Consider the following 27912-nt stretch of genomic DNA (forward strand, 5'->3'; position numbering starts at 1 on the left):
AAATAACATTTTCTTTTCATTCTGTTGGGTTAAAAATAAAACATTTAAAGAAATGATTCATACTATTCTGCTTTGGACTAAATCTAACAAAGGTAGAGAGGTCCAAGAACAGCTGACAACCTATTTGTTCTAAGATTATTTCTCCACTTTTCTTAAACACTAGCCATCTTTCACTTCCACAATTTTGAAAGACAATGACTCTTCACTGGTACACAGTTAATTCCAATAGCTTCAATTGCCTTCTGAACCTTGGAGATTTTATTGACATATATGCTTGGGTCACCCATTAAAATATTAGGGTTCTCTGCAGTCACCCAGGACTCCTCCGTAAAACAGACACTGGGTCTTTGTAGAGACAAATTGAGCGGCTCATACCTAATGAAGTTGGCTTCACAAATTTGCTTAGTGTCTGAGGACATACAGCCTAGTGATCTCCCCCTTCATCCATATTGTCGGCTGTCCATTAATCTGTTGATGATAAATCTTTGGGTGTCAGGGACATTTCTTTGGTCTGGACCTGACTTCACCTGAAGGCCAACTTGCCCATCTGAAGGCCAGAAAACCTTAACATGTCTACTGTTTCAGATTCATGAGGCACACCAAGTCCTAACGGAGCCAGGCCAATTGGAATTTCCCTAAAAAAAAAGTATGCACCTCAAGGGAACATAATTGGATTGTGGCACTTGCAACTTTTAAAATGACAACAAACAATGTGACAGGATCCCAACACTTTTCTAATGCATTTCAGCAGAGCTAGTGACAATTCAGTGAAAATTGCCATGCAATTTTGGGGTCTTATTCTATTCTATTATTTTCTTGGATTTCTTTACCAGTTACTAATGACTATCCAGAAAGACTATCACACTATTGGTAAACATTCTACAGTTAGCATGCCAGGAATTAACAGATCTATACAATAATATTTTCGGTACAGTTCTGCCATCACACTAAAATGTCAACATCACAATTGCCCATCTGTCGCTTGTATTTATTTTATCTGAAGTCTCCTTTCAAGATTAGAAACCCAGGATAAAATATTAGTCATCACAAAAAAGGAGAGATCTATGGGCCTTTCTGCTGCCTTTAGATTTTATCATTTGTGTGCTTTTGTCAATAATGTTCCAAACAGAAATATGGCTCTGACAAAATGTGTCAAATTTGTTTCTGAAACTCTTGTAAAGCTGTGATTGAGGAAACTTCTTGTTAAAAGTGACCTCTCTATTTCATTTCTCTTTGAAATATTTTTAAGACGTCTGTCATTAAAACTGTCAATATTAAGCAAGGGAAAGACAGAAGGTATTAAAATTTGTGTACATCTATGTGTGTGTTTGCGAGTGTGTGCGTGTAATTGTGTGCATATGTGAGACAGCAGTGCACATTTACTCGTTGGACTTCAAAAGAATGAGTGGTGTTAAGTGAACATCAAAGATTCTGAGGGGAACACTGAAATAAAGCAAAGAACTGCAGATGCTGAAAATTTAAAAACAAAAACAGAAATTGATGGAAAAACTCTGTAGATAAAAACAAGGATTGCAGATGTTGGAAAACAGATTCTAGATTAGAGTGGTGCTGGAAAAGCACAGCAGTTCAGGCAGCATCCGAGGGGCAGGAAAATCAACATTTCGGGCAAAAGCCCTTAATCAGGAATAGAGGCAGAGTGCCTGCAGGGTGGAGAGATAAATGAGAGGAAGGTGGGGGTGGGGAGAAAGGAGCATAGATTACAACAGGTGAATGGAGGTGGGAGTGGAGGTGATAGGTCAGGGAGGAGGGTGGGGGAAGGTAGCAAAGAGTACAATGGGTGAATGGGGGTGGGGATGAAGGTGATAGGTCAGAGATGAGGGTGGAGTGGATAGGTGGGAAGGAAGATAGGCAGGTAGGCCAAGTCATGGGGACAGTACTGAGCTGGAAGTTTGGAGCTGGAGTGAGGTGGGGGAAGGGGAAATGAGGAAACTGCTGAAGTCCACATTGATGCCCTGGGGTTGAAGTGTTCCGAGGTGGAAGATGAGGCATTCTTCCTCCAGGCGTTGGGTGGTGAGGGAGTGACGGTGAAGGAGGCCCAGGACCTCCATGTCCTCGGCAGAGTGGGAGGGGGAGTTGAAATGTTGGGCCACAGGGCGGTGTGGTTGATTGGTGCGGGTGTCCCAGACATTTTACCTAAAGCGCTCTGCTAGGAGGCGTCCAGTCTCCCCAATGTAGAGGAGATGGCATCGGGAACAAAAGATACAATAAATGATATTGGTGGATGTGCAGGTAAAACATTGATGGATGTGAAAGGCTCATTTGTGGCCTTGGATGGAGGTGAGAGAGGTGGTGTGGGCACACATTTTGCAATTTCTGCAGGGGAAGGTGCCAGGACAAGAGGGTGGGTTGTTGGGGGGCGTGGACCTGACCAGGTAGTCACGGAGGGAATGGTCTTTGCGGAAAGCAGATAGGGGCAGGATGGGAAATATATTCCTGGTGGTGGCGGAAATGTCGTCGGATGATGTGGTTTATGCGAAGGTTGGTAGGGTGGAAGGTGAGTACCAGGGTGGTTCTGTCCTTGTTACAGTTGGAAGGGTGGGGTTTGAGGGCGGAGGTGTGGGATGTGGACAAGATGTGTTGGAACGCATCTTTAACCACGTGGGAAGGGAAATTGCGGTCTCTAAAGAAGGAGGCCATCTGGTGTGTTCTGTGGTGGAACTGGTCCTCCTGGGAGCAGATATGGTGGAGGCGGAGGAATTGGGAATATGGGATGGCATTTTTGCAGGAGGTAGGGTGGGAAGAGGTGTAATTCAGGTAGCTGTGGGAATCGGTGGGTTTGTAAAAAATGTCGGTGTCAAGTCGGTCGTCATTAGTGGTGATGGAGAGGTCGAGGAAGTGGAACGAGGTGTCAGAGATGGTCCAGGTAAATTTAAGGTCAGGGTAGAATGTGTTGGTGAAGTTGATGAATTGCTTAACCTCCTCGCGGGAGCAAACTCTGTAGGTTTGCCAGTCTCTGTCAAGAGAAATTAAACTTAGCGTTTCAAGTCCCGTCTCCCTTTTTTGGATTTTGAAGGCACTTTACAGGATAGAAACTGAGAAGATATTTTGTTATTTTGGGGAATTTAGAAAGGAGGGGTGTTCAACTGACTAAAATATATACGTTGAATTAGGCAGAAAATGATTTTGAGATTTACAAGAGTTTTAACGTAATTCAACTTAACACAAACACCTTTTCCTGCCCAAAAGTCACCAACCACCAGACAAGATCCCTCTTTATTTTCATTTTTGGAAACCCAACAATTTTAGCAAATCATCCAATTATGAAATTTTCAAACAACAAATCCTGCCTACCAGCAGCAGAAGAATTCTTATTTTGAATTTGAAACACCTACCACCACTATATCTCATCACCCAATAAACCAAATTTCAATGAACAAACACTCGCCACCAAAAGCAAGCTTCTAATGAGTAGAGAAAAAAAATTTATTCTCACGCACCCTGAAATCATGCAATGCTTCACTGACTTATTCATTCGCCTCACATACACACAATTACACTTTCTCAAAAGCTTAGACACAGCTGAGGATACTGTACTGTTACACCTTATAGCTCACAATCTCTTTCATAGCAATTTCTTAGATGAAATGCATATCTTACAGTTGAAGTGAGACTTTTTAGAACAAAGAATTCTTAGCAGGCTTAAACTTCTTATTGTTGAAGTCTAGGAGGTTGATTCTCAGGTGAACTCGCAATAGAAACTGGTTGGGAAAATCCTTTAATCTATTGCGACCTTTAAATTTCAAGCTATGCTGTGAATTATCTTGTTTACTTGATGGCTTGACACTAATTCAACAACTTTTTGTTCACCTTCAAGCTATACTTCCTCTTGATTTGAAATTATATCACTATTCCTTCATTGTTGCTGGGCAAAATTCCTGAAACTGAGGTACAGACAGACGTTTCTGTGGCCAGCAGCAAAAAAACAGAATGGTATGTTGCTTCTCTGGTGCCAGGATCAAAGATGTCTGAGAGAGAGTGCAGAATGTTTTCAAAGAGGAGAGGGGCCAGCAAGAGGTCATTGACCACATTGGAACCAATGACATAGGAAGGGAAAAGGTTGAGATTCTGAAGGGAGATTACAGAGAGTTAGGCAAGAATTTAAAAAGGACGTCTGCAAGAGTAGTAATAACTGGATTACTCCTGGTGCTACGAGCTAGTGAGGGTAAGAATAGGAGGATAGAGCAGATGAATGTATGGCTGAGGAGCTGGTGTATTCGAGAAGGATTCACATTTTTGGATCTTTGGAATCTCTTTGGGGGTAGAAGTGGATTGCACCTAAATTGGAAGGGGACTAATATACTGGCAGGGAGATTTGCTAGAGCTGCTCAGAAAGATTTAAACTAGTAAGGTGGGGTGGTGGGATCGAGGGAGATAGCGAGGAAAGAGATCAATCTGAGACTGGTACTGTTGAGAACAGAAGCGAGTCAAACGGTCAGGGCAGGCAGGGACAAAGCAGAGAATAAGGTAGGACTGATAAATTAAACTGCATTTATTTCAATGCAAGAGGCCCAGCAAGGAAGGCAGATGAACTCAGGGCATGGTTAGGGAACATGGGACTGGGATATCATAGCAATTGCAGAAACATGGGTCAGGGTTGGGCAGGACTGGCAGCTTAATGTTCCAGGATAGGAAGGGACGCAAGAGAGAAGGGGGAGTAACGTTTTTGATAAGGGATAGCATTACTGCTGTACTGAGGGAGGATATTCCTGGAAATACATCCAGGGAAGTTATTTGGGTGGAACTGAGAAATAAGAAAGAAATGATCACATTACTGGGATTGTATTATAGATCCCCTAATAGTCAGAGGGAAATTGAGAAACAAATTTGTAAGGAGATCTCAGTTATTTGTAAGAATGGTGGTTATGGAAGGGGATTTTAACTTTCCAAACATAGACTTGGACTGCCATAGTGTTAAGGGTTTAGATGGAGAAGAATTTGTTCAGTGTGTACAAGAAAATTATCTGATTCACTATGTGGATGTACCAACTAGAGAAGGTGCAAGACTTTATCTACTCTTGGGAAATAAGGCAGGGTAGGTGACAGTGGGGGTGCACTTTGGGGCCAGTGACCATAATTCTATTAGTTTTAAAATAGTGATGGAAAAGGATAGACCAGATCTAAAAGTTGAAGTTCTAAATTGGAGAAAGGCCAATTTTGATGGTATTCGGCTAAAGCTTTCAAAAGCTGACTGGGGACAGATGTTCACAGGTAAAGGGACGACTGGAAAATGGGAAGCCTTCAGAAATGAGATAACGAGAGTCCAGAGAAAGTATATTCCTATTAGTGTGAAAGGAAAGGCTGGTAGGTATAGGGAATGCTGGATGACTAAAGAAATTGAGGGTTTGGTTAAGAAAAAGATGGATGCATATGTCAGATACAGACAGGATAGATCGAGCGAATCCTTAAAAGAATTTAAAGGCAGCAGGCGTATACTTAAGAGAGAAATCAGGAGGACAAAAAGGGGACGTGAGATAAATTTGGCAGGCAAACAGAGTTAAGATAATCCAAAGCCTTTTTTTACAAATATATTAAGGACAAAAGTGTAACTAGAGAGAGAATAGGGCCCCTCAAAGATCAGCAAGGCAGCCTTTGTATGGAGCCACAGTAAATGGGGGAGATACTAAATGAGTATTTTGCATCAGTATCAACTGTGGAAAAGGAAATGGAAGGTATAGATAGTGACATCTTGAAAAATGTCCATATTACACAGGAGGAAGTGCTGAATGTCTTGAAACGTATAAAAGTGGATAAATCCACAGGACCTAATCAGGTGTACCCTAGAATTCTGTTGGAAGCTAGGAAAGTGATTGCTGGGCCTCTTATTGAGATATTTGTATCATCAATAGTCACAGGTGAGGTGCTGGAAGACTGGAGGTTGGCCAACGTGGTGCCACTGTTTAAGAAAGTTGGTAAGGACAAGCCAGGGAACTATAGACCAGTGAGCCTGACATCGGTGGTGGGCAAGTTGTTGGAGGGAATCCTGAGGGACAGGCTTTACATGTATTTGGAAAAGCAAGGACTGATTAGGGATAGTCAACATGGTTTTGTGTGTGGGATATCATGTCTCACAAGCTAGATTGAGTTTTTTGAAGAAGTACCAAAGAGGATTACTGAGGGCACAACAGTAGATGTGATCTATATGGACTTCAGTAAGGCGTTCAACAAGGTTCCCCTTAGGAGACTCTTCAGCAAGTTAGATCTCATGGAATACAGGGAGAACTAGCCAACTGGATACAGAACTGGCTCAAAGATAAAAGACAGGGGGTAGTGGTAGAGGGTTGTTTTTCAGACTGGAGGCCTGTGACCAGTGGAGTGCCACAAGGATTGGTGCTGGGTCCATTACCTTTAATCATTTATAGAAATGTTTTGAATGTGAGCATAAGAGGTACAGTTAGTAAGTTTGCAGATGATACCAAAATTGGAGTGGTAGTGAACAGCAAAGAAGTTTACCTCAGATTACAACAGGATCTTGACCAGATGGGTCAATGGGCTGAGAAATGGCAGATGGAGTTTAATTCAGATAAATGCGAGGTGCTGCACTTTGGGAAAGCAAATCTTAGCAGGACTTATACACTTAATGGTAAGGTCATAGGGAGTGATGCTGAACAAAGAGACCTTGGAGTGCAGGTTCATAGCTCCTTGAAAGTGGAGTCACAGGTAGATAGAGTAGTGAAGAAGGCATTTGGAATGCTTTCCTTTATTGGTCAGAGTATTGTGTACAGGAGTTGGGAGGTCATGTTGCAGCTGTACAGGATATTGGTTAGGCCACTTGTTGGAATATTGCATGCGGTTCTGATCTCCTTCCTATCAGAAATATGTTGTGAAACTTGAAAGGGTTCAGAAAAGATTTACAAGGATGTTGCCAAGGTTGGAGGATTTGAGCTATAGGGAGCAGCTGAACAGGCTGAGGTTATTTTCCCTGGAGTGTCAGAGGCTGAGGGGTGACCTTATAGAGGTTTACAAAATTATGAGGGGCATGGGTAGGGTAAATAGACAAAGTCTTTTCCCTGAGGTGGGGGAGTCCAAAACTAGAGGGCATAGCTTTAGGGAGGGAGGGGAAAGATATAAAAGGGACTTAAGGGGCAACTTTTTCACGGAGAGGGTGGTAAGTGTATGGAATGAGCTGCCAGAAGAAGTGGTGGAGGCTGGTACAATTGCAACATTTAAGAGATATCTGGATGGTTAGATGAATAGAAATGGTTTGGAGGGATATGGGCCGGGTGCTGGCAGATGGGACTAGATTGGGTTGGGATATCTGGTCGGCATGGACAAGTTGGACTGAAGGTTCTGTTTCAGTGCTGTATATCTGTATGACTCTATGACTCTATAACACCCTTTCAAACAGCCTTGTGAGTGTCCCTAGATCCCAAGAAATACACTGGCTCAAGAAGACAGCTTCCATAACCTATATTATATATTCATTTATGGGTTGTGGGAAATATCGGCCTGGCCAGCATTTATTGCTCATCCCTAATTGCCCATGGGGCAGTTAAGAGTCAACCACATTGCTTTCGCTCTGGAGTCACATGTAGACCAGAGCAGGTAAGGATGGCAGTTTCCTTCCAAAAAGGATATTAGTGATCCAGTTGTGTTTTTTTTTCCTGACAATAGATTCATGGTCATCATTAGTCTCTTAATCCTAAATTTCTTTTTCTATTGATTTCAAATTCCATTATCTGCTATGGCAGGATTCAAACCAAGGTCCCCAGAACATTACCAGGGTCTCTGGAGTAACAGTCCAGCAATAATATCACTAGGTCATCGCCCCCCCAACCCGCTTCACCAAGGCAATTAAAAGTGGACAATAAATGCTGACCCAGCCAATGATACCTACACAACACAAACAAATAAAACAAATCTCTTTTCTGGCAGCAGGTGACAAACTGGTTCCCCCACCATATCATTTTCAAACTTCAATATCCTTTTTCCCAAGGAGTGGTCTGTCAGTTTTGGTTCCATTGATTAAGAGTCAATGGACTCAAAACATTAGCTGTGCTTTCTTTCCACAGATGTATCCAGACCTGAGTTTTGCCAGTTGGGTCCATTTACATCCATCTTTTACCCACTGAGTTTTAATGTTTGTTTTTTCCCAGGGTGATAGAAAGAGAGATACGCCAGCTGGAAATGATATAGTCTTTCCTGTGTTCACCTATCCTCAAGCAAAGGAATGCCTTAATTTGCCAGATGGTTGCGAATGCCCATATGTAATTGAGCATTTTCTTGATATTTAGGACGGACTAAAGCTCAAATATCAGAGATCACATGATATGAAGTGGCTATTTTAATAGTCTGTCCTCCCAATTTTTAAAAACTAATTGTTTGAAAGTTCATAATATACTACAGCATGATGATACATATTTAGATTGATAAATAGTCATTCGATAGTATAGAACTTGGGTTTCCTGAAAAAAGACACGTTATGTCAATGTTTTTCATGTTTTATTCATCAAAACATTTAACAAAAACACCAATATTGAGCAATATCAACAGTCAGACCGTCGGAGAGGGCAGTGCTGATTGGTTGGTAAGTGGGCTCATTGGTGAAGATGTTGTCATGGAGAATGCTTAAGTTAATGACAATTGACAGTCAATAACTAAACTTTCTTTAAGTTGTTTAAGGCAGTTTGACTCTGATTGGTCAAAGTATTGGAAAGTAAACCAGCAAATGGCTGTCATCTACTTTGTGGAGTACGCATATTAATTTCTCATTGCCACCATTCGTACCTTCTTGCTTCCTTGTGTTATTTTACAATCAGACCTGGTGGTGACCTGAATTACTGTCTGAGTGCCAGAAAAGTAAGGTATGGTTAAATCACTGTGGTATCATGAGTCTTTTGAGATCAATGCAAGGATTGTTCTCGGGTTTCTGGAGGGCAGACATAATCCTTCTCTCCTGACAGCAAAACTTTACTTGTCTGGACAATTCCAGCAAAAACTTTGTTAATAATTATTTGAAAACACATAGTTTAGTCCCTTTATGTATAGAAAGAAGGAACTTACTTATATATAGCTACTTCCAGACTTTGTCATGATTCCAACATAGTTCAAAGCTGAAGAATTGCTTTTTAAGTGGATTCAGTCATGCGGGTTAGTTAGCTGGACAGCTGGTTTGCAATTTACAGTAATTCCAACAGTGTGGAGTCAATTTCTGCATCAGCTGAGGTTACCATGAAGGACTGTCCTGCTCAACTTCTCCCCTGACCTAATGCGTGGTGACCTTCAGTTTAAACCACCACTAATTGCCTCAGAGAAAACAGCCCTATGGTCTTGTAGCCTGGGGGAAACATAATTTGAAGTGAAGGGCACTCCAACCAGGATTTTTCAACATACACTTTTCTTCCATGTCACCAGTTATCTCCCCACCTGTCCTGTGCTGAAGTCACGAGTTCTTTACCATACAATTATCCTGCCAATGACTGGCACCTCCTTTGCTTCAGTAGTATTCTTATCAGGACTTTGTGCTTGTGTGGATAGAGGAGTCACAGGTGGTGGGGTTAGTCACTGAGACTGACTGGAACATTTGTTCTGCTGTCATTCCTACAATCAGATAATTCAGCACAGGCCGGGAATCAATACAGACAGCTCTGTGACTTATTTCTTCAATATGTTGAACCACAAAGAAACACTAGATCTGGTTAATCTTTATTCCAATCTATATATTTAATTACCATCAGTGGTTGGGATTTGCATGATCTGACCAATCCCAAAGCCAAATTCTATTGAAACATTAATTTAAAAAAGGATACATTCACATTTCTGAACATTTTACATTTTGTTTACCCCAGGCCAGGAGTAGTAGGCTAAATGCGAGTATAAAGTCCTTTGACTACTCTTTACAGCTTCTTTACTGCAGTATTTAATATATATCTTTTTGACACATCAGACATCATGAAGTCTCAGACTGAGGCATCCAATTTTGTGTCAAATTATGGTTATATTATATATTGCTAATTCAGTAAAGTCTATGAGTTGAATTTGATCAATGATCCAGACAGTTCGTGGACAAGAAACATAATTCTATCAATTTGGTTGAAAATAAGTGAACAAAAATAACACCTTGCCACTTAGTAAAGGGTGTTTACTTTTATAGAATAATGATGCAGTGACAAGATATATTAATTTAGATAGATTGAGACACATTTGAGTGACAGTTGAGTGAGGCAAGGGTTAAGTCATTTTGGAATAAAAACAAAACATACTTCTTCAAAAAATTAAATTGTCTCAAATTCTGGCAAAGATATCAAAATCAATTAGAGGTTATCTGAGTCCATTTTGGATATGCCATTCCTCTGTTCACATGGAGGGAGCAGAAATCCATTCAATCATGATCTCAATTGCTTATCTTGAAAGCATTTCAATGATATCCCTATATTGCATTCATTGGAATATGTAAAGGAATCTATAAAACATTTTTCCACTCCTCAAAATAACATATCTCCCAATGATAATTTTACTTGCCAAAAAACTCAGCTAGCTCATTTCTTACATATGAGGGTAAGAAATCATTATTCAAATTCAATCAACATGAGCAAATTAATGACATTCAACAATTTAATCTGACACATCCGTGCAAGCAAGTTGACAAGCAATTCCCATTTGCTACCGATTGCAGATTCAAACAGACAGTTAGAGACACTGTCTGCTTGCCTCCGATCGCTGACTTCATTCTCACCCAAGGGTTATTGGATGAAAAGCTTGGACGGCTACAGATGTTAACTAAAATGAACCCAAGCAATCCCAATCCATTTCCTCTGTGCCCCACGGCATAAATCCACTCTCACTTTTGCATTAAGTGCTACTAAATTGTCAGTCTCACTCACAAGACTGGGAGGGATGAGAAAATGTTGCACTGGTGCTGTCATGGCACTTTTCATGTTCAGGTCAATACAGCCTGCTGTGGGCGTCAGTGAATAAAGTATTATAAGTGACCAAATCTGAAATATTCCTGACTGACCTATGCCTGACTATTGGTGCAATTAGATAAATTGCTGCATGAAAACAGTTGAAAGCCAATTTACATATTGACTCTTGGAATGGTGCCATATGGTATATAGGCTAAATGTCGTCATAACTGCACGCAGCAGTAACACTGAGCAGTGTCTGAGGCAGCCAGTTATCTGAAAGTAGTCTTGTTCTTAGGCACAGAATCAACCCTCCCCTTGACGATATAAATAAAGATGCTGCAGCACATCGGATAAAGGAGTGAACAAAACAAACTGCAGGTCACAGGGACTGAGCTGAACTAAAGATAACAAATTACTTTGAAGCTGAAAACTGTGACTGATGGTGCTTCTGCTGAAAGCACTGAAACATGCCAAGTTTTTTTTTTAAACTATTAAATATCACGGACATTCAGGTGTAGTAAAAAATACATTTTTATGATCAACATAATAGCAAATATCTATTGATCCACCCTACGATGAAGTCCTAAGCAAAGGAGATTCAAGATTTGCAAGCAATTAATATCACAAATATTAATATTAAAATTTTACAACTATTAATCAACGTTAAAATGATTAGAATTTTACATAAAATGTGCAAAATGACAAGGATCATAATTATGTTTTATTCTGTATTGCACCTAACACAGCAGGAGACAAAGGTCACCCCCTCTAAAGGGGAATCCCAGCAGCTGTGATCCGAATGCAAAAACCACTTCGAGTTTAAAGACTGAAGAGGTTGAAGAATCTCCATTTTAAAGTACTCTCTCCATTATTTAACTGTCATGGCATCCTGCTGCTGATTTCAAGTTGAAAAAATATTGATTATCCCTCCAACTGTGGGAGCCTGCCTGTTTGCCATCTTTGAATGGACAGCAAGACTGCTTGGCGGCCATTAATTGGCCACTCAGAGGAAATTCTCATTGTATAGCTGTTCCTCACGCAAAGTTCAGCTTCTAAAGCCCACTGGAGTCTAATGCTGAGATTCAGAGGCCCTTGAGTACAATTCTGCTCAGAGCTTTAATAACTTGAAGCAGAAATTATTCAGCAAAACAGGGTTAGATTTAGCAGTTGCAACAAAGTTCTGAAAAGGTAGAGAGCCCTGCAACTCTCTAAGAAATGCACTCAGACCAGACAAAACTCAAGACATAGTTTATATGCAACCGCAGAGATGTGCCCATCCAAAAGGCAGTGCTTCAGAAGAAACCAACAGGTCTGCTTTTTAAACTACATGCATCTAGAGAATTGTCCTTCTTTCTCTGCTCTATGCCTCTGTACTAGCTTCACGCCAAGAAGCTCAACCACTTTCAGTTGATCCACCTTCAGAAACTCAGATGGCAGGGGTGAATATTAGGCATGGAGGTGTTTACCTGAGCTGGCCTGCCAAACATCCTCATCACATTGTAACAGTCACAGCTGAGTTGGTCTGGTGGCCAGATGGAATTGATGGTAACAGATGGAATTGAGTCTGGGTTGCCTTCACATGGTGATCAAAGGAAGCACTACAAGGATGGCTTCACTTAGGAGTTTGGATGCTGCCTTTGACAGGGGAATGTTCACACAGCACCACTGCACTTGCACAATAACATAGAAGTTTGCCCTCCTTCAAAAGCATGTGCATATCCGATGCAGAGATAAAGCACAAGGAAAGGAAATCCTGAATCAACAACTTATTCAACATTCAGTCATTTGCAGAAGGCTCTCTGAATAGAGGCTGATCTATGTAGTCACCTATGTACCCACCAGAACCACAGCATACACCCAGGATGATGAATATGGACACCTTTGGCTTGAAGGACAATGAAGAGTGCATGTGCCAGTAGCGTTGATAATAATCAGTTTAAAGCACCAGCTACTTTTTTTTGCCATCATCTGCCTGTTAATTCAAACATTACTTACAGCAAAAGTTTTAAGGTAGTGACTGAACAGTCATTTTGGAGTAGAAACTTTGGGTTTACTGTATTTTACTGAGTGTCAATTTCATTGAGTTTCATGAGACAGTTTCTGTCAGGCCTCGTGACACTTTCCACCATATTCTCCAAAACTCACCTCATTAACTATCTACCAGTGACCCTATCACCGGGTGCTAGCACAATTCTATAATCTTGCTGCATCTGGAAAAACTTGTAACTCATTGGGTATGCGAGAAGAGACTGGCATTCATGCTGACTGTATCATCTTAAAAGGACATAGTGCATCTCCTGATACAGAGTCAGAACTGTCCTGCATGGTACTTGACTTTTGCCCTGGACATGACAGATAAGGGATCTTGGCTCTCTACTTTGCAGACAGGCACTTGGTGACCTGGTGGATGGAGTGATACTGAACAGGGATACTCTCTAACCCCAGCACCCCACACGATAAGACCCTACCAGCCTGGTTTGTGGATGCCACCGAAGTCAATATGGATTCAGCCATCTGTGAGAATGCTCAGCAGAGAAGGCAGGGTAGACGCCACATCCTTCTCCCTGCTACCTTACATACACTTCCCCTCTGTTACTGCACCAACCTCTCAATCAAGCTCATGCTCTAGCACTCTCACTATTACATGTAACATCTTCCCTCATGTGCACTCACCTCCTCCATCTATCCCTGCATGGCTTCTGTATTGCCTATTCCCTCACTTGGGACACCTCACTAGTTTTCACCCAGCAGCATTCACACTAACAGCAGCTTTGTCCCCCTTTCTCCTCCCTCAGTGCTTCCTTTCAGTCTGAGAAAAAAAACAACCCATAACAGGGCAGAAAAAAGCCAGTTGCGTGGAGTGCTACCCAATATTCAGTTCCTCACCCCCATGAGAGGAACCTGCCCTGACCATCCTAAGTGGCCAATTGACCAAGTCCATACCTCTGGAGTGGTTTTGGAGGCCCTTGACTTAGTGTGCTTAGATCCCCTGACTGAAGGCTATCTCCCTTGACCTGACTGAGGACTAATAACAATCATGGTAAGTCTCCTGCCTCTGACTGTTGTGCTAAATGTCAAGTCAAGCCAGATATAGTGTGAGCCAGTGGCTCTGACCGGGAGGCAAAATGACAAGGCATGGATGCTGTGAAAATCCAGTTCGGCTCAGGATGAGGGGGCACTAATAAAGCAAGCAAACAGCCTTTATAAGCAGCCTGGTCCAGAGTGCGAGCTGGGTGCCTGTACCACGTGCTAGCATTTTAATGCAGGTTTCCAAACTGTAGTAGCATCCTGCATGTTTGTACCATAGGGTACCATGAGGGTTTTGAGAAGCTGGCATTTTTTTGTGGATAGGTGGATTGAAGATGGCAGTTGCCCTGAGACATTGTTGCCATGTGCCCACGTTTGCAGCCTGGAGAAGCAAGCTGCGAGCTGAATTCCTCTAACACCAATTTCATGGCAGAAATTGATGGTGTCGAGGGGCTGCTAACAAGCAATAATCCCTATTCGTTCGGCACTCGCTGCTCACAAGCGAGATCCTCGTGAGTTCTGAAACTCTGAAAATGTGACAAGTTGCTCTCAATACACTGTGCAGAAAAGCCTCTCCCAACTTCTCATGTTATTATCCTAGATTTCCCATCGTGGCCCATGTTGTTCAGGACCCTTTGAGATTCTGCCCACTGTCTCTGTTTCTTGTTCCACAGGATTGACCAGACCTGCTGAGTTTTTCAGCACTTTGTTATTATTGCACAGCTAGTGAAGGTTGGGCTCATAAGACTTCACCAAATTAACTTGTGGTCGGCCAGTGACTGTAAATATAGATGATGAGTTGTTAGAAATTATTTGAAGAAGAAAGAAACCATTTCATCACAATCCAAGAAAAGCTAAAAACGAGGTTCACAAGAGTTCAGCTATCTGCTATTTATCTGCCAGGAAAATGGATGCAACTTGCCGCTAACACAAAGAGAATGTATTTGTTTTTTAGCGTGAAGGACAAGCTGCAGTTGAAAATCAGTGACAGTCAAGATGATCGAAAACCTACTGACTGTCAAACACTGGATGTGGGATATTAAGCCACATAATGCAAGAAATGAAAGGCTTCAAATTCTGAAGACCTTATCTTGAATGATTGACCATCCAGCAAACAGCAGTAGCAAGCTTTGTGATTCCATTCTTCTATTTAATAAATGATCTTAATATCCAGCATGACACCCTGTTTCAGGGAAGACGAGTAGTTACTCTGTATGCAATGAGAACGGACATGATGCAGCACACCTATTCTTCCCAACTTGGTTCATTGTGTAAGTCATGCATTTCTCTTAACAACTATGTCTTGTGTATAACTTCGATCACATCTCTAATGAAACAAAACCTTGTGTGTTCTCTGAGTGGAACAATAGGACAAAGGATGAGAACTGTCCCTCCAGTTCTTGTATATGATGCTCCAGTGATCACGAGTTGGGTACTATTTTCTCAGAAGATAGTAAATAGGATACAGTCAAGCCAAAGTGGTTTGATGCCTTCTTTTTATTTATTCATTTTGTGGGATGTGGGCATCACTGGCTGGGCCAGCATTTATTGCCCATCTTTAGTTGCCCTTCAGAAGGTGGTGGTGGTGAGCTACTTTGTCGAACTGCTGCAGTCCACCTGCTGTGGGTTGACTCACATTGCCATTCGGGAGGGAATTCCAGGATTTTGACCCAGCAACAGTGAAGGAACGGTAATAAATTTCCAAGTCAGGGTGGTGAGTGGCTTGGAGAGAAACTTGAAGATGGTGGTGTTTCCATGTATTTGATGCTCTTGTCCTCTGGATAGATGTAGTTGTGGGTTTGGAAGATATTGTCTAAGGATCTTGTACATAGTACACACTGCTGCTACTTAGTGTCGGTGGTGGAGGGAGTGGATACAATGGCAATCAAGTGGGTTGCCTTGTCCTGGACATGCCCACCAAACAACCCCACTGTCCTGTGGCTGACGACTTCAACTCCCTGCTCCCCTTCTCCATCAAGGAAATGCAAGTCCTGGGTCTCCTCCACTGCCAAATCAAAGCCACGAACCAACTGGAGGAAGAATGCCTCATTTTCCACTTTGGGACATGGCATCAATATCGACTTTCCAAATCTCCCTTTCTCTCACCTCATCACAGATCCAACCCTCCAACTCGGCACTGCCCTTTTGACCTGTCCTATCTGTCCATCTTCCTTCCCACCTATCTGGTTCACTTTCCCCACCGACCTATCACAATTAACCCCCATCTGCATCCACCTATCACTTTCCCACTTACCTTCAATCCCAGCCCCACCCCACTATTTATCTCTCATTCTCCTTCCCCTCCACATTCCTGATGAAGGGTTTATGCTCAAAACATTGACTCTCTTGCTCCTTAGATGCTGCCTGGCCTACTGTGCTTTTCCAGCACCACCCTTTTCGACTCGGATTCTCCAGCATCTGTATTCCTCACTTTCTCCACGGGGTCAAATGTCTTGAATGTCATTGGGTCTGTACTCATCCAGACAAGTGGGGAGTATTCCATTACATTCCTGATTTGTTCTTTATACATGGTGGACAGGCTTTTAGGAGTCGGCGGTGAGTTACCCGCCACTATATTCCTAGCCTCTGACCTGTCCTTGTCGCCACTGTGTTTAAGTATACAAAGGGAACCTCAATTATCCGAAGGATGTGGGCATGGAGTATTTTGTTTGCTAAAACAAATTTTGGATAATTGAATGTCAGTTAACATAGTTTAGCTGAGCATTAGGATCTTGCAATCTTGTTGGATAATCTGATATTCAGATAATCAAATGCTGGATAATCGAGGTTCCTCTGTATAGTGGGGATTCAGTGATAGTAACACCGTTGAATATCAAGGGGTGGTGGTAAGATTGTCTCTTGTTGATGAAGGTCATAGCCTGGCATTTGTGTGGCGTGGATGTTACTTGCCACTTGTCAGCCCATGCCTGGATATTGTCCAGATCTTGTTGCATTTAGACACGGACTGCTTCAGTGCCTGTGGAGTTTCAAATGGTGCTGAACACTGAGCAATCATCAGTAAACATCCCCACTTCTGACTTTATGATGGAGGAAAGGTCATCGATGATGCAGCTGAAGATGGTTGGGCGTAGGATACCAAACTGACGAACTGCGGCAGAGATGTTCTGGAGCTGAGATGACTGATTTCGAACAACCAATTTGCAAGATAATGCATCACATCAGTAAGAAACATTTGACAACTCATTGTGCAACAATGGTATGGGTGATAATATCTTATTTATGGCTTCCTTCTGTGCTGTCTTCATTCTGATAATCCCTATTGTTTGCACAATAATTTGTGAAGCATTTGGACAGGGATATATTGTAAATATGGACTGGATTTTGGAGGAGTAGTAATCTCTTGCAGGTTGCCACTCCAGCCTTTCTTTCTGAAACTGCACTCTCAGAAATGTGGAGCCATTTTTCTATTCTGACAGTTCTCTCATAGTCTGGAAGAGCCAGGCGAACACTGTATTCTGAAATTTAAAGGTACCGACAGCCACTTTTATCAGTTGCTGTCAAATGATAAGTACGTATGGTAAGAGAGGCTAGGGTGCCAGTGAGGTAGCTTGTTAGATAAGCTGGATAGGTGCCAGTGTGCCAGGTTAGTAGGGTGGTGGGTGGGTAGGAGGTAGAATTCTAGCGTGCAAAACTAGGTAAGTGATGCAGTGATTACAGGATGGGTGGCAAAGAAAGGGCGGTCTGAAGGAATTTACTTGCTAATCTGTTCCTTTTCACCTTTTTCACATGCTGACTGCATTGGGCATATAATTGCACAGTTTTTGTTCCTTAAATTATGTCAAATTGATTTTGTTGTATAAGATAACGGTGAAAAATGGGTTATTGTTCATTTATATTGGCTCCAACCATTGTACTAATGTCATACACAGTCGAAGAGTGGGGTCAAGGCCTTCTACTCTAGCTTTTGAGGGAACAGATGTCTCTGCACCAGCACCCAAAGACTCTTTGTAGCAAAGTGGGATTAGCACACCTGGGAATCCCAAACTGATGAGGTTTTACACTGGTATGGCTCAGTATGGAAGTAATATGCTGCAGCTGCAGAATTGTTGGGTCTTTAGCTTTGTAGTCTATTGATGTCTTTTTTTCCAACAGAACCACAAGTATAGTTTCAGGTACTATTTACTTGGTTAACTAAGAAATGGAAAATACAAGTAAAAATGTGATAATGAGCATTTTTTTTGTATGATGATTGAAGGATAAAAATTATCCAGGGCACTAGAGATAATTCCTCTGCTCTTCATCAAACAGTGCCATGGGATTCTTCCTATCTTGCAGGGCAACCATTGTGTGAGGTCTTAAAGATTGCACCTCCAACAGTGAAGCCTGCATTGGGTATCAGTCTTGATATTTGTGCTAAGTTTTGGATTGGAATTTGAATCTACTACTATCTATTTAGGAGCTGACAGTGTTATCAACTGAATGACAGCTGACACTGATAGATTAAGAATTTGAACATCAGAGGGAACATTTTCAGTTCGACGCTTTGAACAACATTGAAAAACAAAATGAACTAGAAAAGAATTTGGCTAAGTAGGAGGGTGTGAGATAGAGCAATGAAAGCAGAGCCCTGCCTAAACTGCAATGTTAGTGTGTATGAATGGGAGTACCACCAGGAAAATGTTGGAATATGCAAGTTTGGAGGTCAAAAAGGGATTGTTGAGAGTTTCATTAGGGGTTAAGATAATCAAAACGTTAGAGACAGAAATAGGTATTCGTTATGACATGCGGGAAATAGCTTTTGCGGTTCAGTTCAGGTCCGTGTAGCACACAAGGTTACAAACACATTGGTTTAGCATGAGACATTTGCTGGAGTAAAGAATGGAAGTCAGTAGTGAAACTATACTCTTTTCAATGGGAGCTGTAGAGGAGAGATCCAGTTCTCCCAATCTTTATTTGTAAGAAACTGTAGCTCTTACACGATTTGAAATGAGCCAAGTGTGACCATGCAAGAATAGTCAAGAAAGGTGCAGTGAAATAGACCATAGTGGCATTGAGATGTATGTGGAAACGAATAAAGCTGCCAAAGAACAGCATATAAATTAGGCTTGAGCTGGTGACTGAAGAAAGATGATTGGGATGCTCCCAGGTTGACAGTGTGGAGTGAAAACAGAAATTACGGGAGATGTTATGCACAAAGGAGTATGCAAGGAATATCAGAATCAAGATGTTTGCATTTTATGATGTCTTGGTGGAGTAGTCTGTTCACACTGCTTCAAGCAGAAAGTGAGCAAAGAATGTTCAACATGATTTGTGGCCTGATCAAATGGAAGTAATGCAAGGATATCATTTCATTAAAATTAGCCAATGGATTTATGTAATTAAATTCTTAAATGACATTTAAAGCAAATTTATTCATAACAATTTTGCCTTTTAACTGGCAAATAGGTGGGTCTGGGTAATCCAAGATGGAGGACGGGAAAAATTTCTGGCTGTGACAGCTGCTCCTTTTTTTGAGGTATTTTAGATGCTGGAGGTGATTTCCTCGAATTCCAGGAGCAGCAATTACTGTTCTATATGCTGTTGCATTGTTTTGAAACTTTGGAAAAAAAGTCAAAACAAGAGCAGTTTTAAAAGAGAGAAGAACAGACAAAGGAAGCACATGGTGAGGTCAGTGCAGGACAGAGAGAGAGAAAGAAACTGACACTGCCTTTGCTGTTTGAATTCATATCGCTGGACATCAGAGTGTGTCTGGGAAAATTAACAAACAGTGAAATTCATAAGCGATCTTGGAGAAACTCTTTTGGTGAAGTTCACAGCACAGTATCAGATAAATTACTTGTTTTAAGTGGCCTATAGAAAGTCTGCAGTAGTAACTAGAGTGGGTTCTTCCTTGATTATATGTTTTTTGAGATATGTCTCTTGATTAAACTTAAAATATAAGCCATAACTACTAATTTAACCTGGGGCAGTATTTTATAGAGGCATAAGATGGTGTTATTTTCTGGGTCTGTAGATTGTGAAGGAGTAAAATGGCCTTTAGTAGAGCAATATGTGCTTCTTGTCAGATGTGGGAGTTTAAAGAGAGTTTAAGGGTTACTGCAGATCATATCTGCAATAAATGCTGTTGGTTGCGAATCTTATCAGATCGAATGGATCAGTTGGAGAGACAGTTAGAAGCAATGACGAATTTGCAACAGCAACAGTATGTGATGGATGGCAGTCATAAAAAGTTGGGCGGGGGGGGGAGGAGTCTCAGATACAGTCACATAGATGGATTAACTCCAGGAAAGGTAAAAGAGATAGGCACCTAGTGCAGGTGTGTTCTGTGGCTATACCCATTTCAAACAGATATGCTATTTTGAAAAATGTAGGGAGTGATGGGTTCTCAGGTGAACGTAGCACGAACAACCAAGTTTCAGGTTTTGAGACTGGCTCTAATGCAATGAAGGGTACGTCGGGTTCCAAGAGATCAGTTGTGTTCGGGGATTCACTAGTGCGAGGTACAGACAGACATTTCTGTGGTCAACAGCAAAAAATCAGAATGGTGTGTTGCTTCCTTGGTGTCAGGATCAAAGATGTCTCAGAGAGAGTGCTGAATGTTCTCAAGGGGGAGAGGGGCCAGCAAGAGGTCATTGTCCACAATGGAATCAACGAAATAGGAAGGGAAAATGTTGAGATTCTGAAGGGAGATTACAGAGAGTTAGGCAGGAATTCAAAAAGGAAATCCTCGAGAGTAGTAATATTTGGATTACTCCAGTAGCTACTGAATGGTCTGTCTTTGCGAATCTCGAAGTTTCTTAACTTCCTAATTTTACAACTAAGTACACAAGCTAATGAATAAATTAACCATGCTAACAAGATCAAAGCTAATCCAATCTTTAAAGTGAAGCAAATGAAGATTGGCAAATCACTCCCTGGGGTGAAGAAACTATTGACTCCTCGCTGACAGGCAAACAGCAAGGTGCGAATTCCCATTAGCAGTATCAATATTAACATGGAGGTTGGTGAGAAGTATAATCCACAACAGTGGGAGGACTGGACAGATGACAGGTAGCAATTAGAGAAAGAGAAGGATAGGTTATTTCCTAAATCAATCGCAATTTGATACCTGAAATTTACCAAGGATGTTATTAACAAGAAAGCTCACTAAAAGAGATCAAACATACGATTTGATCATTACCATTGAACAGTTTGCTTGATAAGAACAATCAGTTAATAGATGCAGCTTCCTTAGCAGAATAGTATCCCTTTTAATATTTGTGTTGATTTTTCCAAGATCATTTCAAGTTATTGGCTTTATTATTAGATAAGTTTCTTCAAACAAGAAACAGCTTGATGAAATACAGTGTTAGTTTAAAAATAGAACTGCTGTTTAGTTACCTTATGGAGCCTTTTCAGTAATCAATTTCAAGTACTGTGTTAAAAATAGTCTTTAAAAAATGTTCCAAACAGTCTGAAAAGCACAGCGTCTACTTAGCTAAGAGACAGGAAAATCAATACCTATGCATGTGGGCGGATCAGGCTGCCAGAAGAATCTATTGTCAATCTGGACACACGTGATGGTAGCTGTTCCTTGTAGGGCATATCCAGGGTCACATTGAAACACAATTGAATCTTGTGGCTCTCTGCTGTCTCCACTTCGAGTGCCATTCTGAGGAACCCCAGGGTCATTGCACGAAGTAGCTCTGGAAACTGTAACGGTACACAATAGTTAAAAATCATAGTCAACTAAGTTGCGGATCCTCTTTAATGCACACTACTGCAAGTTCCAAGAAGCATGCTTACCATACATGTCTGTCTTCATTTTTCAACCATTGAGTTTGATAACTGCTTTTACTATGTTTTAATATGTGTGAGTGCACAGGGCTAGTACATTGAGATACCTTGAGGTGCTTAACATACCTGTGCTTCATAATGGGGTAGAACACATTTTTTAATTGCAATTTGGTATGAAACAAAAATATATCTTGCAGGTATGCAAGTGTGACAAAAGCAGTTGACTGAGATGGTTGTGACAAGACTACAGGAGTTTGCATGAGATTATTTAAAGTTTAAAATATTTTTCCGGTTTATTCCTGGCTTATGGGCATCAGTAAGGCCAGTCTTCTCACCCAACTCTAATCACTCTCAAAAAGGAAGTGGCAAGCTGCTTTCTTGAACTAGTGCAGTCCCTGTGCCGAAATTATTCCACAATGTCAGAAAGTAGAAAGTTGCAAGATTATGACATGGTAAAATAATTCAAGTTGGCACACTGTATGCATTAGAGAGGAATTTGGAAATTATCGTGTTTCCTGACCTGATCATTATATCTTTCTTCTGTTAGAAATGGTGGGTTTTAGAAGAATTGCCAAATGACTGTCTTTCAACCCTGGAAGTACTGAATACATTCACACATATATAAATATTTCAAGTCTTCCTGTATATGGCTTTCCGTGGAAACTTTATGGCAGATCCAGATAACAAAAAGGCAGGTGTTATAGTGGAAGGAATAAGATATCTACTTGTTACCTACTTAGATTTCATCAAGACCTTTGACAAGGTGCCGGACAGGAGGGTCCTGAGCAAGATAGAGGCAAGGTTTTAGAGGCAAGGTGCTAGCATGGATCAAAGCTTGGCTCTCTGGCAGTGGGGATAAAAGGGTCTTTCTCAGGATGGCAGCTGGTGACAAGTAGCATTCTACAAGGGTCAGTGTTAGGACCACAACGTTTCACTTTATACATTAATGATCTGGATGAAGGAACTGAGGGCATTCTGGCTAAGTTTACAGATGATGCAAAGATAGATAGAGGGACATTGAGGAGGTGGGAAGGCTGCAGAAAGATTTGGACAGGTTAGGAGAGTGGGCAAAGAAGTGGCAGATGGTGTACAACATGAGAAAGTGTGAGGTCATAAGCTTTGGTAGGAAGAACAGAGGCATGAACTATTTTCTAAATAGGGAGAAAATTCAGAAGGTTGAAATGCAAAGAATCTTGGAAGTTCTAGTCCAGGACTTTTTCAATGTAACCTTGCAGGTTGAGTCAGAAATTAGGAAGGCAAATATAATGTTGGCATTTATTTTGAGAGGACTTGTAAATAAATGCAGGAATGTACTTCTGAGGTGCTATAATGCACTGGTCAGTCCACATTTGCAGTATTGTGCATAGTTTTGGGCCTTATTGATCAGAAAGGATGTACAGGCGCTGGAGGAGGTTCAGAGGAGGTTCACGAGAATGGTCCCAGGAATGAAAGGCTGAAAATATAAGGAACTTTTGTGGACTCTGGGTCTCTACCCGATGGAGTGTAGAAGGTTGAGGGGGAATCTAATTGAAACACAATACTGAATGGTCTGAACAGAGTAGATGTTGGGAAGATGTTTCCCTTGGTAGGAGAGACTAGGACCTGAGGGCACAGCCTTAGGAAGATCCTTCAGCACAGAGATAAGGAGAAACTTCTTCAGCCAGAGAGTGGTGAATCTATGGAATTCATTGCCACAGAAGGCTGTGGAGGCCAGGTCACTGAGTATATTTAAACTGAGATAGATGGGCTTTTGGTTGTCAAGGGGATGAAGGATTATGGGGAAAAAGTGGGAGAATGGGTTTGAGAAACTTTTCAGCCATGATTGAATGACTCAATGGGCTGAATGGCCTAATTTCTGCTTCTATGTCTTTTGATCTTATGGTCATATGTCAGCTCTGAAACAGGAGAATTTCAATTTTAAGACATGGGATTCTGCTCAGTTAAAATGCCTTCCATGTCTCACTCTGTGCCCATGAGAACTGTATTATATATACACAATGTCATGTTGTGGCTTGTTCTTCCCAAGTCTTTACGTTGTCAGAGTGACTCATGGATTTTTAAAGCCGCTATTCAGTTCTTGCCCCATTGGCTAAATTTCACAGATATGTAAATACGAGTGCTAGACATGGTCCATCTTTGAATTCAAACACAGCTGGCATACCTAATGCAAGCGCAGCATTGTCAGGAACACAATAAAAATGATTATGTATACTTTTTTTTTGGTAAGGGGCTGTCTCACTTATCACACAACTGTGAATTTAATGATTGCTTTGGTTTGCTTCCTCTGTGCTTCAGGCGTGACTTAGCTTGTAGCGATGCAACAATTTGACAAGAAATTCACAAAGCAGACCTGTCATTTGGACTGGAAACTATCCAAAATGCTCCAGTTCTTTTATTTATTGAACATTCACTGAAACAGGATGTACTTACTTTAGTTTATCAACACAGCTGCTTCAAAACACCTTTTTTTTCATTTTAAAGGGGTATAGTTTTCACAAAAATGGGTTTGCCATTTGGTTGATGAGTAACCAATTATGAGAATATCATCAACAAGTACTTACTGAATCATATCACCCCAGTTAACTAATTCACCTCCTACACAATCTGGATGAGCAACTCCCCAAAATTACTCTCCTGATGATTTAAATGCAAAGAAATTTTGATGTTCAAATGTATTCTTAAAGGGGTCTTTTTCCTCCCCTCCTACACCATTGAGCTTTACTTGATTGTTCCACTCGTGTTGTCTATGATTGCCTTCCTCTTACAGGAGTGGAATGATCTTTTTCTGGTTTTTGCTGATATCAGGAGGTGGAGGAGAGAATTTCTTCATCTGTCTGGAAGCTACTACTAACAACATCTAAAAATGTGGGCACCACCGTGGCCATTAAATCATGTTCTGTCCCTCACCGGAGGGATGTATGGGCACAGGAGCCCATTAGATTGTCAAAGGTAAACAATTTCAGGCAATATAATTCTTAATTATCCATCCTGTCTGAGTGCATTATAAATCTGGCTTTAAATATGATATCTATTCAACAGAAGCAGGTACACTTGCTATGGTGGAAACACTACTGAACACCATTGAAAGGTGAACATTGACTCGTAAGCTCCTGAGACCACATTCAAGAGAGAACATTAGTCGATGACAGGCAGCAAAAGATTTCTCTCACTATTCATCATTTCCAACACTAAGAAAGTCGTAAAAAAAATGGCAGATTATTATCAACAGTGTTGTAATACTAGGTATCTGAACACAAACATAGTCTTGTTGTTAAATGTGATCAATAACATTTTATAGTCATCATATTTTGAAATGAATAAATGTCCCACCATTGGTGCAATTGCAGTGCAATTTCAAAAGGTCTTGTTTCTAGTGGGGAACACAGGCTTTTGAGGAGCACAACCTGGTGTTAGTGATTCTTCAGACTCATTCTCCCTTAAATGCTTTCTGTTGTTCTATTTCCTATTCATCATTTCCTCTTGCACTGCAAATGTACAATTTTAAATACTGCTAAAAGATTTAACTTGCTCACACAGAACCAAAACTTTTTAACAATTTTTATCGCACTGCATGTAGCTACTTTCAAATAATCAAGGTTCACAATGTCTTACACTACTGAAAGCAATCAGTTCACTTCCTTTCATCTTGCCTCCAATTAGAGTTCACCACATCCTAAGTGTCAGATAATGGGTAAGTCCCATTAGGCTAATGAATGGCATACACCATCAATGTTGCCTACTGACAAGAGGGACTCTTGGAATCAGTGTGGAGCCTGCAGACTTCCAGGAATTCTGTACCCTACTCTCTTTTGTGTAAACCGTAAATGGCAAATAAAGGTTGTTTCTCAAAAGTAAGAGGACAGAGGTGGACATGGGTACAAATGCAACGTTTAAAAGACATCTGGATAAGCACACGTATATAAAAGATTTGGAGGGTGTAGCAGGTAGGACGAGTTTAGTTAGGATTATGTTTGGCATGGACTGGTTGGACCAAAGGCTCTGTTTCCTAGCTGTATGACTCTATGATTATGATTCTTTCTTTATCCTTGGAATGACCTTATTACAATAAGTTGCATGAAAAACTAGCCAGATGGGATCCTTCCGCAATCCATTAAACTGGCCTGTATTCAATATTGGGTCCCTAGTATGACAGATGACATGGGAACAAAGGAACAGGAGTAGGCCATTTAGCCCATCAAAACTGCCCCACCAGACATACTATCCCATTGTTACAGGTAGTTTGAAATAAAATGTTACTTGTGAGGTGCTTATTTTTTCAGTGGTAGAATTATTGTTCCGCCTTTGAAAACAATGCCAACTTTTGCAGCATTCATAGAATCACAGAATCCCTATTGTGTGGAAACAGGCCCTTCGGCGCAACAAGTCTACACCGACCCTCTGAAGAGCACCTCACCCAAATCCACTCCTCATTACTCTACATTTATTTCTGACTAATTCACCTAACCTACACATCCCTGAACATTATGGGCAATTTAACATGGCCAATTCACCTAACCTGCACATCTTTGGATTGTGGGAAGGAACCGGAGCACCCAGAGGAAACCCACACAGACACGGGGAGAATGTACAAACTCCACACAGACACTTGCCCGAGGCTGGAATCAAACCCGGATGCCTAGAGCTGTGAGGCAGCAGTGCTAACCACCATGCGACCCCTTTCTTCCTTGAAGACGTGGACATTAGTTTTTAAAAGAAGTTTCATTAAACATCTTTACTTGGAAATGAGAATGTCAAAGGGCAGAACTAAATGGATTGTTTTTTTTAAGATTAAAGGTTTAATCTGTTTGTGATGCAGTACTATGAAGCTGTCTACACAAAAGGCTAAGAAATCACTCACCTGTTCTATTATTTTCTAATGTGAGTTACATCTTGGTAAAAATGTATTGTCAGCATTTGGCTATCTTGCTATTGGGGATGCAGCAAATTCAACATTAGCTGTGGAACCTTTCAAACTGCAAGCAGGGTTTTGAGCTCCTTGTTGCCTTTCATTTACAATCTCATCCTCTGCCAATTTGTTATCTCTGTCCTTGGCCTCACATACTGTTCCAAAGAACCTGAACTTCAGTTCAAGAGTCAGCATCTCATTCCTCAATTAAGCATTTGACAATCTTCCAGATTCTACACAGAGTTTAACAGTTTCACAGTTACAATCAGTGCATCAACATTTTTTTAAGATAGCACCTATTGAGTCATGCCATTACTCGATTCACTTCTTCTATGCCCATCTTTCTCTATCTTTACTTATCCCCTTTTGCCTTGCAACACCATCCTGTTTGTTATTGAATCTCTACTGCCTGACGTGTTATTCCCAGACTTCCTTTTTTGTTCTATACTCACCTCCACCCTATTCTGTAATTGTTGAAAATCTATTACATCTCCAATCTTTTCCAATTCTGATGAAAGATCATCAAATAGAAATTGTGGGTGATACTTAATGGAGGAAAATGGGGTCTTTCCCACTGGGTGGAAAACTAGTGAGAGCCCAGAATCATCTCCTTTGGGGAGGCCTGTTGAATTATGTGCCAAAAAAGGCACTTTACTGGGCAGGAATGGGGTCTCCATGGGATTGGGAACTCTGACTGAAGGTGTGCCCTCAAAGAGATGGTGGGCATGAGTTGAAACGTACCTCCAGGGAAGCGGGGGTTGTTGCCTGTACTTCACTCAACTAAGGCCCAAGATGGCGGAGGAGCTGGTCTGGGTAAATGATGGATGGGGGGATTTGCTGGGACATGGAGAGGGAGGTGTGGGGATAGGCAGGGGAGCTGTAGGATGGAGTTGGCAACAAGAGTATGGGTGTGATCTCAGTGCCCCCTTCTAGACATCACATCCCTCAGTCAGACACTAAGTCCCTTTGGACAGGGGATCCTGTGGAGGCCCACATGCAATCACAGCAGGGTTTATTTTTCAGACTTTCCACATGGCAGGTCCCCTGCTCCTGGGATGAAATCCTTAAATGGTTATTAATTTCCCACTTAAAGACTTTAATTAGTGATAAGCCAGGAAGGGCAAGCCTGACCCTTCCAACCAATGACTTCATTGGAGTAGTGGTGAGAAGTTGGAAGTGTCCTCACCCACCATCAAACCCGCCACATGGGAGACCATTACTTGTTGTTCAGTGACTTTGTTTTTCCAAAGATGTTGCCTGACCTGCTGAACACTTACAGAACTTTCTATGTTCATTTCTGACTTCCAGAAACTAGCAGTATTGTTTTGCTGCGATAGTCTTACCAGACCATAGGGGCTGCTCTTATTAGAGAGGAAC

The 27912-nt window shown here is 41.4% G+C and overlaps 1 protein-coding gene across 1 annotated transcript in view; it reads right to left on the reverse strand.

Moving 5' to 3' along the window:
- LOC122563724 (CUB and sushi domain-containing protein 2) overlaps positions 1–27912 on the reverse strand; it is a 616258-nt gene that overhangs the window by 286294 nt on the left and 302052 nt on the right. Inside the window, exon 22 of the mRNA XM_087976898.1 lies at positions 21354–21545. Coding sequence (XP_087833024.1) covers positions 21354–21545 — 192 coding nt within the window. The remainder of the gene's footprint in view (positions 1–21353; positions 21546–27912) is intronic.

Source organism: Chiloscyllium plagiosum, unplaced genomic scaffold (assembly GCF_037043375.1).
Source record: "Chiloscyllium plagiosum isolate Xiang-an unplaced genomic scaffold, Cpla_swu_hap1 HiC_scaffold_30, whole genome shotgun sequence".
NCBI lineage: Eukaryota > Metazoa > Chordata > Chondrichthyes > Orectolobiformes > Hemiscylliidae > Chiloscyllium > Chiloscyllium plagiosum.